Below are 14,021 nucleotides of genomic sequence, written 5' to 3' on the forward strand. Positions count from 1 at the left end.
GAGATGGCAGGCCAGAGCTCGACATTTTTGTGATGAAATATGCAATTTCTGAATGCAGAACTTTTCAGTCATAAAAAACGTAAGCATTACTTTCCATGAAAAGTAACTAAGTAACGCAATTAGTTACTTTTTTTGTGAGTAACTTAATATTGTAATGCATTACTTTTAAAAGTAACTTTCCCCAACACTGAACGTTATTATGTTTTGTATACCTGTAAAGGTACAAAACAGAACCTTAGGGTACCACATCTGCGACAGAAAGGCTATAGTTTATAAAGCATTCTGACAGTGTTTGGTCAAAAAGACAACCGTACACCACAGCTGAAGATCAGCGGTCGGGCAGGTTGTGAGTGTCATCTGTCATTGGACACATTTTCAGTGTTTTGCACCGTCTGCTAAAGTAGGTCATCATCACCATGTTGAATAGGCGGTGCCGCTCAAAATTCAAATTTATTTATAAAGCACTGAATAAAACAACAACGTTGACCACAGTGCTGTACAGACAACAGCACAATAATAAAAACACAAATATTAAGAAATAGTCACATTCATATAGTTATAAAATAATACAAAATAACCTTAAAAGACATTAAAGTGCATCTTAGCTAGGATCAGAAGAGATTTGGTGCTAACAACCTCCGACACTTCTATAATCGAACGATTTCGAAAAAATTTTTTCAAATGGCTTTTGAACTGGCCGAGCGTCTGTATGTTCTTAATATATAACGGAAGGCTGTTCCATAATTTGGGGGCAACGACCGCAAAAGCACGATCCCCTCTGGTTTTCATCTTGGACAGAGGAACAACAAGAAGTTTTTGTGGTTGAGATGGTAAGGATCTAGTTGGCTTTTGTTCCTGAATATCATAGGAATCTGATCATTCTGATCAGTTGTTCGGCATAGCCAATAAGTGCACAAAAATAAAAACGGAAGTGACATAGCAACCAAACAACAAAATCACGCAGACTGCTCATATTTTTTTCTCATTTTATAATAATAATAATATTTGTAAAATATAGGCTGATAGGAGTTTACAGATATATCACAAATCCACTTGTGACAATCGAGACTGGTAAGCAAGCACTGTTTATGTTTTGTATCACTGCAGTCTCTAGCTCTTCCGGTTTCCTTTCTGAGTAACGAACACTTCTTCCACCTTCTAATATGAAAAGTTATCTTATTTTATGAAGGCACCTAACAACTAGGGTTGAGCGATAAATCGCCTGTGATTCTCATTCGTATCTCATCAGTAAAGGCGGTTTCGTGATTAGTAGTAAATCTGCCGTATTTCACAGAGAAGCTCGGCAAAATCGCGTTCATACTCGTGGACAAATTGCCTCCGTTAATGTATGCGATTTTGTGGAGCTTCTCGGTGAAATACGGCTCTGTGTAGTAAATGCCGCTCCATCTGATAGCAGGTGATGGTGATTTACTACTACCGTATTTTCCGGACTATAAGTCACACTTTTTTCATGGTTTGGTGGGTCCTGGAACTTGAAGTCAGGTGCGACTTATATGTAAAAAAATTTCATAGTTTGGCGGGTCCTTGAACATGAAGTCAGGTGCGACTTATACATCCAAATGATTTCTTATGAACCAAGAGAAACCATTACCGTCTACAGCCACGAGAGTCCGCTCTATTCTGCTCCTGTATTTATGTAATCCAATGGATTCAGTGATGAGGGACTTTGGGACCTTTTTGAACTTGATTTGGCTTGTCCTATTAATTTAGCCTATTCAGCCTCCCAGGTATGTTCTGTATGCTATAGTGTATCGTGTAAATGACTGTTAATGTTACTTTAACATGCAAGGACACCTATTCAGCAGAGATGTATAGTAACAAAGTAGAACTACTTCACTACTGTACTTAAGTACTAAAAGACAGTATCTGTACTTTACTGAAGTATTATTTTTTTCTCCTACTTCCACTTTTACTTCAGTACATATTTTCGATGAGTTTAATACTTTTACTCCCATACATTTTTTATGTGCTGCATAGTTACTCGTTACACTCAAATGTTACGAATCATTCCAAACCCACATTATCACTGCTGGAGTGGTGATACACATTAGAAACACTCATAGATCGTGGTCTAAACCAATCGGAGAAAGTGAAGGGCGGACCCCTCCCTCCCTCCCTCTCACTCACAAATATGAGCCGCGGTTGTGGACAAATGTGAAGCGAAGAGAGAACCAAAGTGCGCGAGAGAGGCTGAGAGAGAGAGAGAATGCACGAGAAAGGGCGAGTGTGTGCGAAAGAAGGAAACCTAAATACATTGAAACACCTTGTACCTTTACCTATTACCCTTATATCGATTAATATTTCATTAATTCTGAATTCTCTATCTCCATATAAGTTAAATTAATCTAAATTATCTGAACATTCATGTCCTTGTACTCTTGCTACAGCTAAAGGAATTGTGAGTGTCCTTTAGCTTAAACATTTGAAATAATGTAAACAATATTATATTCAAATTTTTGACTTTTTCTTTAATAACTACATTACACAATACTTTTACTTTCAGTACTTGAGTAGTATATTTTTTAAAAAACTTCTTGCAATACTTAAGTACAAAACATGTTTAATACTTTAGTACTTCCACTTAAGTGCTGTGCTTAAAGAGCACTTTAACTTCTACTCAAGTCACTTTTTTTGATAGAGCACTTGTACTTTTACTCAAGTCTGGGTCCCTAGTACTTTATACATCTCTGCTATTCAGCCTGCTGTTCTGTGTGCTATTGTTTAGTTGAATAACTTGCCTTTCCAGATTAAATGTCTGTGCTTGGGCTTGTATTTTGTGAAATCGTTTTCTAAATAAACGCGCCATATAGTCCAGTGCGACTTATATATGATTTTTTCCTCTTCAAAACGCATTTTTGACTGATGCGACTTATACTTCGGAGCGTTTTATAGTCCGGATAAAAACGGTAATCACGAAATCGGCTTTACTGATGAGATACGCATGAGAATCACAGACGATTTATCACCCACCCCTACTAACAACCCAGCGTTTTTTTGTGTAAACAGATGCCTTCAAAAGTTAAAACATACTTTTTAATGCATCATGAGTATGTGTTCTTCCATTTGCCCTATATCTATACAGTATATACGTATACCTTCTAATGTAATTTCTGCTAATAACATAAATTACCAGGCATTCATAGGTCAACAGAAAATGGAAGAATGTGCAGACCAGTAAGTTTACGGAAAGTGACTTTTTTTAAAACGCAGTACCGCATAACAAAGATAATGGCAGGAAAGATAGAAATGCACTTTGTTAAACTGAACGTTATTATTCTGCAGATTAAAGAGGAAATCTGTGGATTCTGATGATATACCTTGATGGCAGTGGAGGCAATCTGGATGTGATGTAGTTTTCTCAGAGTGCTCTCTCTGTCTATGAAGTAGGAGGCCGCCAACTGGTGAAGGGCTTCCAGAGTCACAGCGGTGCTATTGCTGGTGTAGTCGCTCGCCTCTACTTTCTTACTCAACTTCCTCTTGTCCACAAATATAGTCAAAGCCTCTTCTCCTGTAACACAGGATACCACATTTACCAACACAGAAATGTTTAACAGTAGGAATAACATTGACTAATAGAATAAAGGGCAAACTGTAGCTCCCACACCTACATGTGAAAAGTAAAAATCATAAAATAAATCTGCTGAATAAATAGGAAAAGAAGCTACTTTTTAAATCATTTCTTATACCCCTAAATAAAGTCAATGTTTTTATTCATCTTCTACAATAAATATGTTAAAAAAAAAATAATTTTATGGTTCTGACACTACAATTTTTTTTACATTTTATTCAGGGTAATATCTCTGTTTTAGGGCCCATGTCTGTTGCCTCACCCTCAGTCTCTGTTTGATATCTATAATACGTGTAGCAAATCAATGCCTTTTTTACCACAAAATGATTGCATGTTGCTAGTTTTTTCATTTGGTCTACAATTCTTATTCAAACACTCTAGCTAAGTGAGTTGTGTTTACAGTTGACTGTAGCCCTGTCATTCAAACTATGCGTTATCGAATTATTATGATTTATGTCCATATGTTCCACTCCTTCATCTTCCAGTTGGTTTGTATTCCAGGCAGAACGTTGTTGGAAAGCCAGGACTTGCATCTTCAGTTTTATGCTTTCACCTTACACAATATCGCTTGTTTTCCAAAGCACTGAAGGCCACAATAGTTGTGTCTAACTAATTAATTGCATTACGTGAAGAAACTGTTAAGCGCATCCTATTGTAAGTTTGAGAGCTGAGCGAAGGAATAGACACTTGTGGATTTCAGAAGAGACCCCTTTGCAAAAATAATTCTGGCTTTTGTTACCGAAGAAATAAATTTCCTGGTGAACTTTCCTGGACTTTTGACTAGTACGCACCATCATCAAACGTGGGTTTCAGTTTTAACCATATACTGTAAAAACATGGACATAGTGTCCGTGAAGTCACCCATAGGATTGTGAAGAGCTTTTTGAAGCCAGTAGTGGGCGGAGCGTTGGAGCTGCACGATTCTGTATAAAATGAGAATCACGATTCTTTTGCCTAAAATTAAGATCACGATTCTCAAGAACTTTGTTAATTTTAAAGATGTACAACCACTGAACATTAGTTTAACATTAGTTTTTACAGGTGCAAAGAATTATGCTTCGGAAAGTTTCAGATAAGTGTACATAATCTTTAAATTCAGTTAATGTTAATTGTAGAGTTATTATGTATTCATTTTATTTAAAGAAAAAATATATAAATTTTAAGTAGACATGGATTAACATTACTTTATGGTAATGAGCTATGACGCGGTTCGGCGCCAACCACTCGCAAGGCGGAAACGTTCCGCGCCAACCAAACGGAAGGTGGAAACCTCCGCTTAAGAGATTTCCAGAGAATGCATTCGAGTGTTTTTTGATGCTCTCGCTGGCAGCGTGAACGTCCATCGGGTGAATAAATCTACATGCACGCTTAATCTTCACGCCCACTGCACTTGGGCCAAATACAAGAAAACGTAATTTAAGCAGTCAAGTGCAAAGACAGCAAGTGTGGTTATTTGGACACAGCCAATGTTTCCCCCCTGTGCTAAAAACCCTTTCGGAAGGGATAAGATCCTCTTTTTGGTACCAAAACAACGTCAAGGTTCTTGTCGGACGTACCTGCGCATTGCTCTGCCTCACTCATTCTCTTTAGTTTCTGTTTCTTTCTGTTTAACTTCTCGACGAAAGCATCCGCTGTACCAGTGGAGCAAACACGAACACGAGCACATCTGGCTTGCGCAATAATAAATGAGACGTCAAGACGTCATCGCGGCCGCTGTGATTGCGTGTTGTCGAGAGAACTGACAAAACTGTGTCTTTCCTCCTTAAAAATATAATTACCTGAATGGTCCAAATGCTGAATTAAGATCACGATCTTTTAACAATTAATCGTGCAGCTCTAGGGAGCGTGCAGTCGCCATCTTGGCCACGCATCACTGTGCATCACACATTGATAACCAAAAATGAGTAAAGAGGCACAACGTGGGTGAAGCTGAGATGACTGGTTGCTGAAACCACGCCCACCTAGCTTGACGGTAGTGACAGCAGTGGCATTTCACCTGTCACTCAAGTGGCCACGCCCTTAATTATGCAGAACTTTTTAAGTTCCCCGCCAGTGCTTTTTTTAAAGTTGCCAGCCAGCACCAGTATTTTTTATGATTTTAACAAAAGTTAAATGCCTTCCAGAAAATGTTAAAATATATAAACAAACAATATATCAAATAAAAGACCCTCTGCTTTAAAAAAAAAAAATTCATCCTATCTATTTTAACCTTTTAAATATGGGTTGGTTTCTTCAAAAATAAAACATTTGAGCATAAAGCGAATAATAATTATATAATAATAATAATAATAATTATTATTATTATTATTATTAGATAATTGCATTTTTGTGAAGGACTTTAGATAGAGATCAGATTTAGAGCGATCATCAAAACATACCCGGAATTTGAACTGTTTGCCCCAAGGGCATACTTCCGGGTTAAATATGTTGAATAAGAGCGCCACCTGGTGGATAATAGCGGAAATATGGATTGCCGGAAAAACTCATCATTGGCAGGAAAGCCTTTTCTCTTAAGTTTCACTTTCATACAACTTAGATTGGTGGAGTACAGAATGTAATTTAAATATGCATGAATATGCACCAGCTTTATGAGTGTAAAAAACCTTTGTTATCTTGTTTAGACTAGGTATTAGTTTTTTCTTGCATATATTCCCATAAGAAATGCAAAACTGATTACTTTTTTATCTTAACAGATGTTTAAGACAGCATGCAGTGGGATAAAAAAAGATCTCTTGAGAAAGACACATTAGACACATTAGTGAGGGGTCTCCTCTCGGGTTTTAGAAGAGATTTCAACATTGTCAATTATTGTAATCAATCTGTCTGTGCTGTACTACCTGCAAGTATGTTAGCATATTGTACTGTTACTGCACTCTTAGCAAAAAAGGTACAAAAGCTGTCACTGAAGCTGAACCCTTTCAAAAAGTACACCTTTGAACCTAAAGCACAGAGTATTTTTTACCTGTATGTAAATATATGCGCACAGTCGAACACACAGCATTGCAAGGCATATTGTACACAGACGTTCAACGGTACATTCTCCTGTACGCCCCTATGGGTAAAAAGTAAGCATGGTTACAAAATTCTGCCGGTGCATGTACAGTGTGGGCATACTATTTAGATAACGAAATTTGCGTCAAGTGAACTGTACATGGACTAGAAGTCGACTGATTAATCAGCCGGGCCGAAAATGTGGCAATTTAAAAAAAATATATATTAAAAAAAATCGGCTTTGGCCAACTGTGCTGCAAAACTGGCAAACTGTCTCTCTATCCCCCTTGCATAATCCTCAAACCTAAACTGACGCGATGGCGGAATGACGAAAGACCAAATCATATGCAGCAAGGAAATGTTTTCCGTGTTGTTACCGTGGGTTCACACCAGCTGCGTTTGAGGCGTCAAAATCTTGTCTACCGCGTCTACTAGAGCGAAGTAGACATGCGGAAAAAGGCGTCAGAGGCGAAATCTGCTTCTTGTGGGAGGGGCAAGTGCTATGCGGTTGTCTGTTTGCAAAATGGCTGATGTTGATCGTGCATTCATCAATAGAGTTACTGGTTTGTATTTGGTAACCTTTCTATAGGGGGAAAATTGTAAAAAAAAAACGGCGGGTCGATAAACGTCACGTGACTCAAAACTGAAATGTGTATTTATGTCCTCACTGACACTCTTCCAAGCGAGATCCTTTTTATTCCTGTCTCTATAGGAATAAGAACTTGTGTCGTATAGCTCCGGGTGACTGCTCACAGACTATATCAAGCGTTTCTCCATGTTGACTGAGTGACTATAGATATGAGCAGCATGCAGGCGCGAAAATCCGCCAAAGTTCAAATTTTTTAACTCGGGCTCAAATGCAAAATGCACAAAAAGCACAATTCGCGCGTACTGCACCAGACACTCAATTCGCGTTGAATAAGGCGGTATCGCGTCTACCGCGCCGTGCTTAACGTCTCCTTTGCGCCCCGAGACCTCCAGATGCAAGTCAACGCGTCTTTACATTGACTTAACATTGAAATCACTCACGCTTGACGCCTCTACCGCGGCTGGTGTGAACGCAGCATAACAGTAACACTTTGTTACAGTTTTGCGATGCCCACAACGTGCTCATTTGCGAACTGACACCTTTGAACCTATTCGTTTGAATGAACGGTTGAAACAACAGCTCTATCAAACATTGAACTCACAAGAAATTATGACAGCAGAGAAGCAGGTAATATCTATTTGATAAATGCATGGTTTGGAAGAGGTTGTAAATCTCTTCAGAAAGACCATTTATTATATTTTTTAAATACTTTGGCTTAATTAGGACATTTGCATTATTATGTATAAACAGAAAATTGGCCAAACATATTGGACAAGAAAATCTGCATCATATATTGTCATAATTTCTAAATATCGGAATCGGCTAGAGAAAAAAACATATGGGTCGACCTCTAACGTGGACCCTTGCATATGGCTAACAACGAAACTATACTAGCTTAAAGGGTACATTTTAGTACATCAAAGGTACATACTGGTACATTAAACAAAAAACTCAGTATTAAATGGTACATATTAACACCTTTTTAAAAGAGGACTCCCAGTGACAGCTTTTGTACTTTGAACAGTGCATATGTCAAACTGTTCCTAACATTGAACTTTAAAATAATGCTGGGTTGTTTAAACCCATGGTTGGGTCGAATATTGAAATATACTGTATATCATATATATAATGATATGTTAATATAATTAATTTAAACCAAAAGTTGGGTTAGTCCACATTTTACCCAACAACCCAGCATTTTTTAATGTGTCAAACTTTTTTATATATTCCTAGAATCTTAGGAGAAACATCTAAGACAAGGTCGATGCATAAATGTAAAATAAGTTTTTGACATATAAACATCTGAGCATTTAAATTCTCCTCTGTGTATGTACTGTAAGTTTTGTGCATAATTAACCACCATGAGGATGTGTCACAAATGCATTTCGGTCTACCTCCCAGTGTAGCTGACAGCAAAAAATGGGTCCCATATTTTCTGATTAGGTTGTCAGTAATTAGCTGAGCGGTGGGCCTTCGTCCCAGGAGGCGAATGTTGCGTACAAACTCTGGGGTGAGAGGCAAAGGGGAGCTCAGGAAATCCCGTCGCTCGACAGCCAAGTTGTTCACTTTCCACCGGCCAAATTCCCTGCATGGGGAAAACAGAGACAGTAAACAGGCATGTCCCTAATGATCTGTTTTCATTAACATCCCTCTACTGCTATAGAGATGGTAGAAGGAGGCCTGCAGGGCGACAACCACTCCTGCCAAGCAGCATCTCTAGCCTCGGGTCCTGAGAGCACCTTGCATTCGGGAATGAATGCGATGCGCGGGGTGCCATCTCTGAATGCACAGCTGACAGGTACTGTGTCCAATAAACACTTCATGACAAAAAGCTGCCTTGACAGAAAGACTCATATACGTGTGGCCTGCGGTGACAAGCAATACCTTTCATAAAAGTAAAGTTAAATGAAAAAATACCATAACAAAGCACTCAAATGCTTCCAGGCAAAGAGACAAACAATGTCCCAGGCTTTGGTGATTCATGCATTGCCTCCTCAAACGTACGTGATTAGATGTTTGTTTTACCTCTTAAATTTAAGAAAGACAAACATACTTGAATGCTTCTGCATCATTAGTGATGGAGGGGGTCACGGAAACACAAATTAGCTTTTAATGCAAACTGAATCCTTAATTTAATTACACTTTTTAAGTGCTACAAATTTATTTCCAGCATTTATCTTTTTAATTATTATTATGATTTTATTATAACACTAATCCGACTAATCTACAATAATGGCCGTAAGCCATTCGAGACACATTTGATCAAAGCCATAAAGTCCATAACAAAAAGGTCTTGGCAAGAAATCAAAGTACACAGCGTACTAAATTAAAGCAGTAAAGCTAAAAAACAATCAGCATTTCAGTCTGTTCTGTGCACCTGCAACAAATGGATTTGTATGGTTCAGATGTTAAATGAGTTCTTTGAACCGTTTTCTTTGAGCGGACTGATAGATTGCAAACCGTTCATAAAAGACCATTTGATTCATTCGTAGTGGCGTATCTCGTAGCGAGACGTTTATGCAAAGACATATATCAGCTATGAGCGCGGGGTCACCTTTTGAAGTGGACATAAATTGTTGCGCTTGAAAAATTGAATGTGGGTTTACAAACTAAAACCGGGCACTGGGACATTTGAAGTAAGCACGAGCCAATACTTCAATGGATCTTGCCTGGGGCAAAATACTAAACGCATGTTTTCCGCTTATTGCAGTTAATGAAGCAATTAAAATACTTGTTTTTAATTTGCACTGACAGAAACTATTTTGTTTTTGCTTAGAGGACAGGTCAGGACTGATGCTCTATGCTTTCTCTCTCTGGTGACAACTTAAAATGCATACAAAGCAACACATTTAATTCGCACAGTTTCAGGCAATTAAGCATTCAAGCTATTTCGGCTCCGTCATTGTCTTTCGTCTCTATATTTCTTTGCTTCCCCGTCCCGTATTTTAAGCTCTGCCTTCAGCAATTATGCACAAACTAAAATAGACGCATGCCTCCATAAAGACATTGGCACAATCGCGGACGCATTCACACTTAATCCATCTCAAAACGCCATCCAATCATTGTGCTTCTTTGCTAAAAGTGCTTATTTTCAGACAGCTGAGTATCCTCATAAACAGGTGATGGATGGAGTTGGGGTGGCCTTCTGAAAGGGTATCTATCACATTAAATCAGGAGTAATGACACGAGCCCCCTGACCCAGATGTTTGATTGATTCATTTCACCAAATGCCCTTAATTCCATCTGCTGTTTTGCATTTCGAGTTATTCGTCCAACGCTTATCCTGGATTTTTGTCAGAATATCCTTTCCAGTAATTTCATAAACTCTGCCCGCAGCTGCTGTAAACATGAAAACACTTTTGGCATGTACCTGCACCAGCAATAGGGGTGATGACTGCTAGCTTGAATTTGGAAGATACATCTTCATTTTCGGATGGCACCGGATAAGCCACCTTTTCAAATAGACAGACAGTCCTTTTGATGAGCTAGCCTTTGGGAGTTCAAAGGTGCCCAAAATATTGAGGTAAAGACCCAAAATCCTTCCTGTCACTCCGTTTCCAAGTCAACGTTGAGCACGATAAGCTTGGCTTTCCTTGTCGTGGTAAGATTTTGTGCCTGCAACAATAGCGTGAGCAGTTTGAAAGCAAATCTTAAAAGCAAGCAGCAGGGCTCGTGCTACATGAAACGCTCATTATGATAGTAGCCGTCATCCGTCTTCACAACAGCACTACTTGAGATGATATTGACTCCCGATGCTGTACATTTCGATCGGCTTCATTTCGTAACAGCTTTTTGCTTCTCCGTTTTTGTTCTTGAACAAAAAAAACACTCTAGGCGTATGTCATAAGCCTTTGTCGCTGCCTATTAAAAAGATGAGTCGAATATAATACAAAAGGAAGAGGCCAAAAAAGAGAAAACTTTGAATAAGGGCAGCTGTCATCTTAAAATGAAATAGCATTTTATGATGTGACCTCTTACAAGTCATTTCAAACTGATTTCCCCACTTACATTATTAAGATTGCGCCAGAGAATTGCCAGCGTCCGAGCGCCCATCATCGTCCGTGCATCTATCCCATGGCAGTGGCTCGATAAAGCAGGTGGTATATTTGGACCCGGTCTTTGAGTGTTATGACATGGCATTTTCTCAATATTCTGGCCAATATTCTTCACCGCGAATAAAAAGGAGCTATTTCCAACAAAGAACTCATTAAAATTCTTTCATATTCAATCAAGGAGAACGTGCAAAATTGAAGGAGGGATGAGATGGTGCTCTTTCATTATCCAGGCGACTGTTACACACCAGTGTAAGGAGAAGAACCCATTTCTGGTAATTCATCTTCCACCTGTCACCGAAGATTATTCGAATTGAGCAATGCAACAAAGCTGCGCTCGCGGGAGAAAAAGCTATTCCGAAAATAATACAGCCACTTACAATCTCTCTAGGTCTCTGGTACGCGTGCATTGTTTGTTATCGTCAAGAAAATACACTGAGAACTACAAGATTCAGGTTTTTGCTGAATTTGGGTTGTGCGACATACAGTATTAAAGCGAATCTGCATTATTCAGAAATGCCACAAAGGGAACATAAGACTTTTTATAGAGAGCGACACTAAGCTGTGTTGCATTTATCAACTTTTCCATTATGCATTTCGTGTTTACACATCTATAAACCCCTCCTTCCCCTAACCCCACAATGATCCCAGCTGCTCCCAAGTAATGTATTTCAACATACAAAAGATTAAGCAATTTAATGAGAAAATTGTCCTTAAACTACAGCATGCATGTGTACGCAGCACTTTTTCAATTAGTATTTTGATATAACGCTTTGATTTAATCAGGGAGTGGTTGTAATCTTTCTCTAGCACAGCCTTGCTGATGACAGCAAGCTCTCGAGGGAACAGGTGATAATGCCGAGTATTAGAGAATTAAGAACCCACTAATCAGCTGGCCACATGATAAGACTATTAATCTTGCAGAGGGTGCATTGAGCCCCTGATGCACCAAGTTTGGCCAACAAACTAAAATTGCGCCAATGTTTTGATTAAGGGCCAATCAGAGCAGCTATGAAGCAGCTCGCACAAATTAGACGATGTCAACCGTTGCTTCTTAGAAAACAAATTAATAATCAATAACGATCTATGCATTGATAGTACAGTAATGATGTTTGACCACTACGTTTTAAAATTTTGGAGGTAAAATGTTTGCTAACCTTCATAAACACCAGAATATAACCAAAGAAAGTTCATATCATTTTAAAAATGTTACTTTCTCTGAGTTTACCTCAACAAATCCAAAGTTTATGAAGCATTTATTGGCATATGTTTCATGTATTAACAAAATATTTATGTCGGTGCAGGAACATCCATGTTTGATTTATAAACTACAGGGATACAATGATAATTCATGTTTTATATAACAACAGATAACACAGAGCTTCAGATTGTTAGACTAAAGTCTAAATAGACTGAAGGTCATAAAATATATGCTGTATCCAGACCACATGTCTTGTCCATGTTTAAGAAATTTCAACCATAAGCAATACTTTCTGATGTTTGGTTGTACTGGAAAAATGTGTAGAGCTCTATTCAGATGGGACAAGTTTTTCATTTCTCAAAGTCACATGTTCTGGATTAAACTGTCAGGATAAAGGTAAGCTGTCACTAGGACAGTGCCCTTTAAAAAGGTCCCAATCTGATATGTACCTTTGAGGCATCAATATGTACTTTACCTTTCAGTTATAAAAATGTACCTTTAAGTTACTAATATGCACCACTTAGGTCCAAAGATGTATTTTATTTTTTGAAAGGGTACTGCCCCAGTGACAGATTTTGCACCTCTTTTCTCACCTATAATGAGAAATGTAAAAAAAGTCAACAAGATCTCATGGGAATTCATATGTATTTTACGAGGTGGCTAATTCATATTAATTCATAAAACCACACTTTCGCCCCTGTGATATTGGGGTTTCAGGGTTTCCCGTAGAAAATTTGTTAGTTAAGGTGGTAGGTTGGGCAGGTGGGCGGGGGGCGTGGCAATCAAATTGGCAGGGCGTTCGAGTCATGATGAAAATGAAAAAAATATTAAAAACACTCAAAAAAAAAAACTAATTTTAAAGAAACTATGACAGAAAATAAACACATACTAGTTTATTATTGAATTAAATTTTTTTAACAAATACTTCTAACGAAAATAACTGTGTGTGATGAAGTGAAACTAAAGGGTTAATAAACGCAAACTGAAGCAGATTTGTAGAACGTCTGGCGAACAATGATAGATAGCGCGAAGATTGTAAAAACAGATTATTTCTTACTATTAATTACATTATCTTAAAGGAGTGTAACTACTTTAGCATGTAAATAGTGCACATAAATAACGTGAGCAAGAGCGCTCAACAATAATATCGAATCAACAGGCACACGCAACCTAACTATCAGGTTCCTCAAACAAAAAATCACCAGCTAACTTATTTTAAATTTGCAATAACTATACTAATACAATAACAGGCTTAAATAAACCCAAAACATAAGTCCACTTACGTTCTCACGGACACGCGTTTTATCACCTGGCTATCCTCCAGAGATGACGGACCATGTTTTTCTCTAATTTCGGAAGTGTGGCGCGCGTGCACGTTCGCGGTGTGAAATGCGTCCGTGCTATTCTCCGAGATGTTTTATCAACTGGCTAGTTATCCTCCAGACAGTGATGAACCACGTCTTTCTTTCATTGCTGCCGGGTGGCACGCGTGCGTGCATGTTCGCGTGTAAAGCGCATCCGCGCTATTCTCCGAGATGCACTTGACGACCTTTTGTGCAGCAAATTTTTTTTTTTTTTTTTGGACGACCTAGTTAAGGT

The 14,021-nt window shown here is 38.4% G+C and overlaps 1 protein-coding gene across 1 annotated transcript in view; it reads right to left on the reverse strand.

The window, feature by feature from the left end:
- brinp3a.2 (bone morphogenetic protein/retinoic acid inducible neural-specific 3a, tandem duplicate 2) overlaps positions 1-14,021 on the reverse strand; it is a 55,880-nt gene that overhangs the window by 14,955 nt on the left and 26,904 nt on the right. Inside the window, exons 3-4 of the mRNA XM_055213479.2 lie at positions 8,564-8,754; positions 3,339-3,529 (exon numbers count right to left, since the gene is read on the reverse strand). Of these exons, the coding sequence (XP_055069454.1) occupies positions 3,339-3,529; positions 8,564-8,754 (382 nt within the window). The remainder of the gene's footprint in view (positions 1-3,338; positions 3,530-8,563; positions 8,755-14,021) is intronic.

The sequence above is a fragment of the Misgurnus anguillicaudatus genome, chromosome 8 (assembly GCF_027580225.2).
Source record: "Misgurnus anguillicaudatus chromosome 8, ASM2758022v2, whole genome shotgun sequence".
Taxonomy (NCBI): domain Eukaryota; kingdom Metazoa; phylum Chordata; class Actinopteri; order Cypriniformes; family Cobitidae; genus Misgurnus; species Misgurnus anguillicaudatus.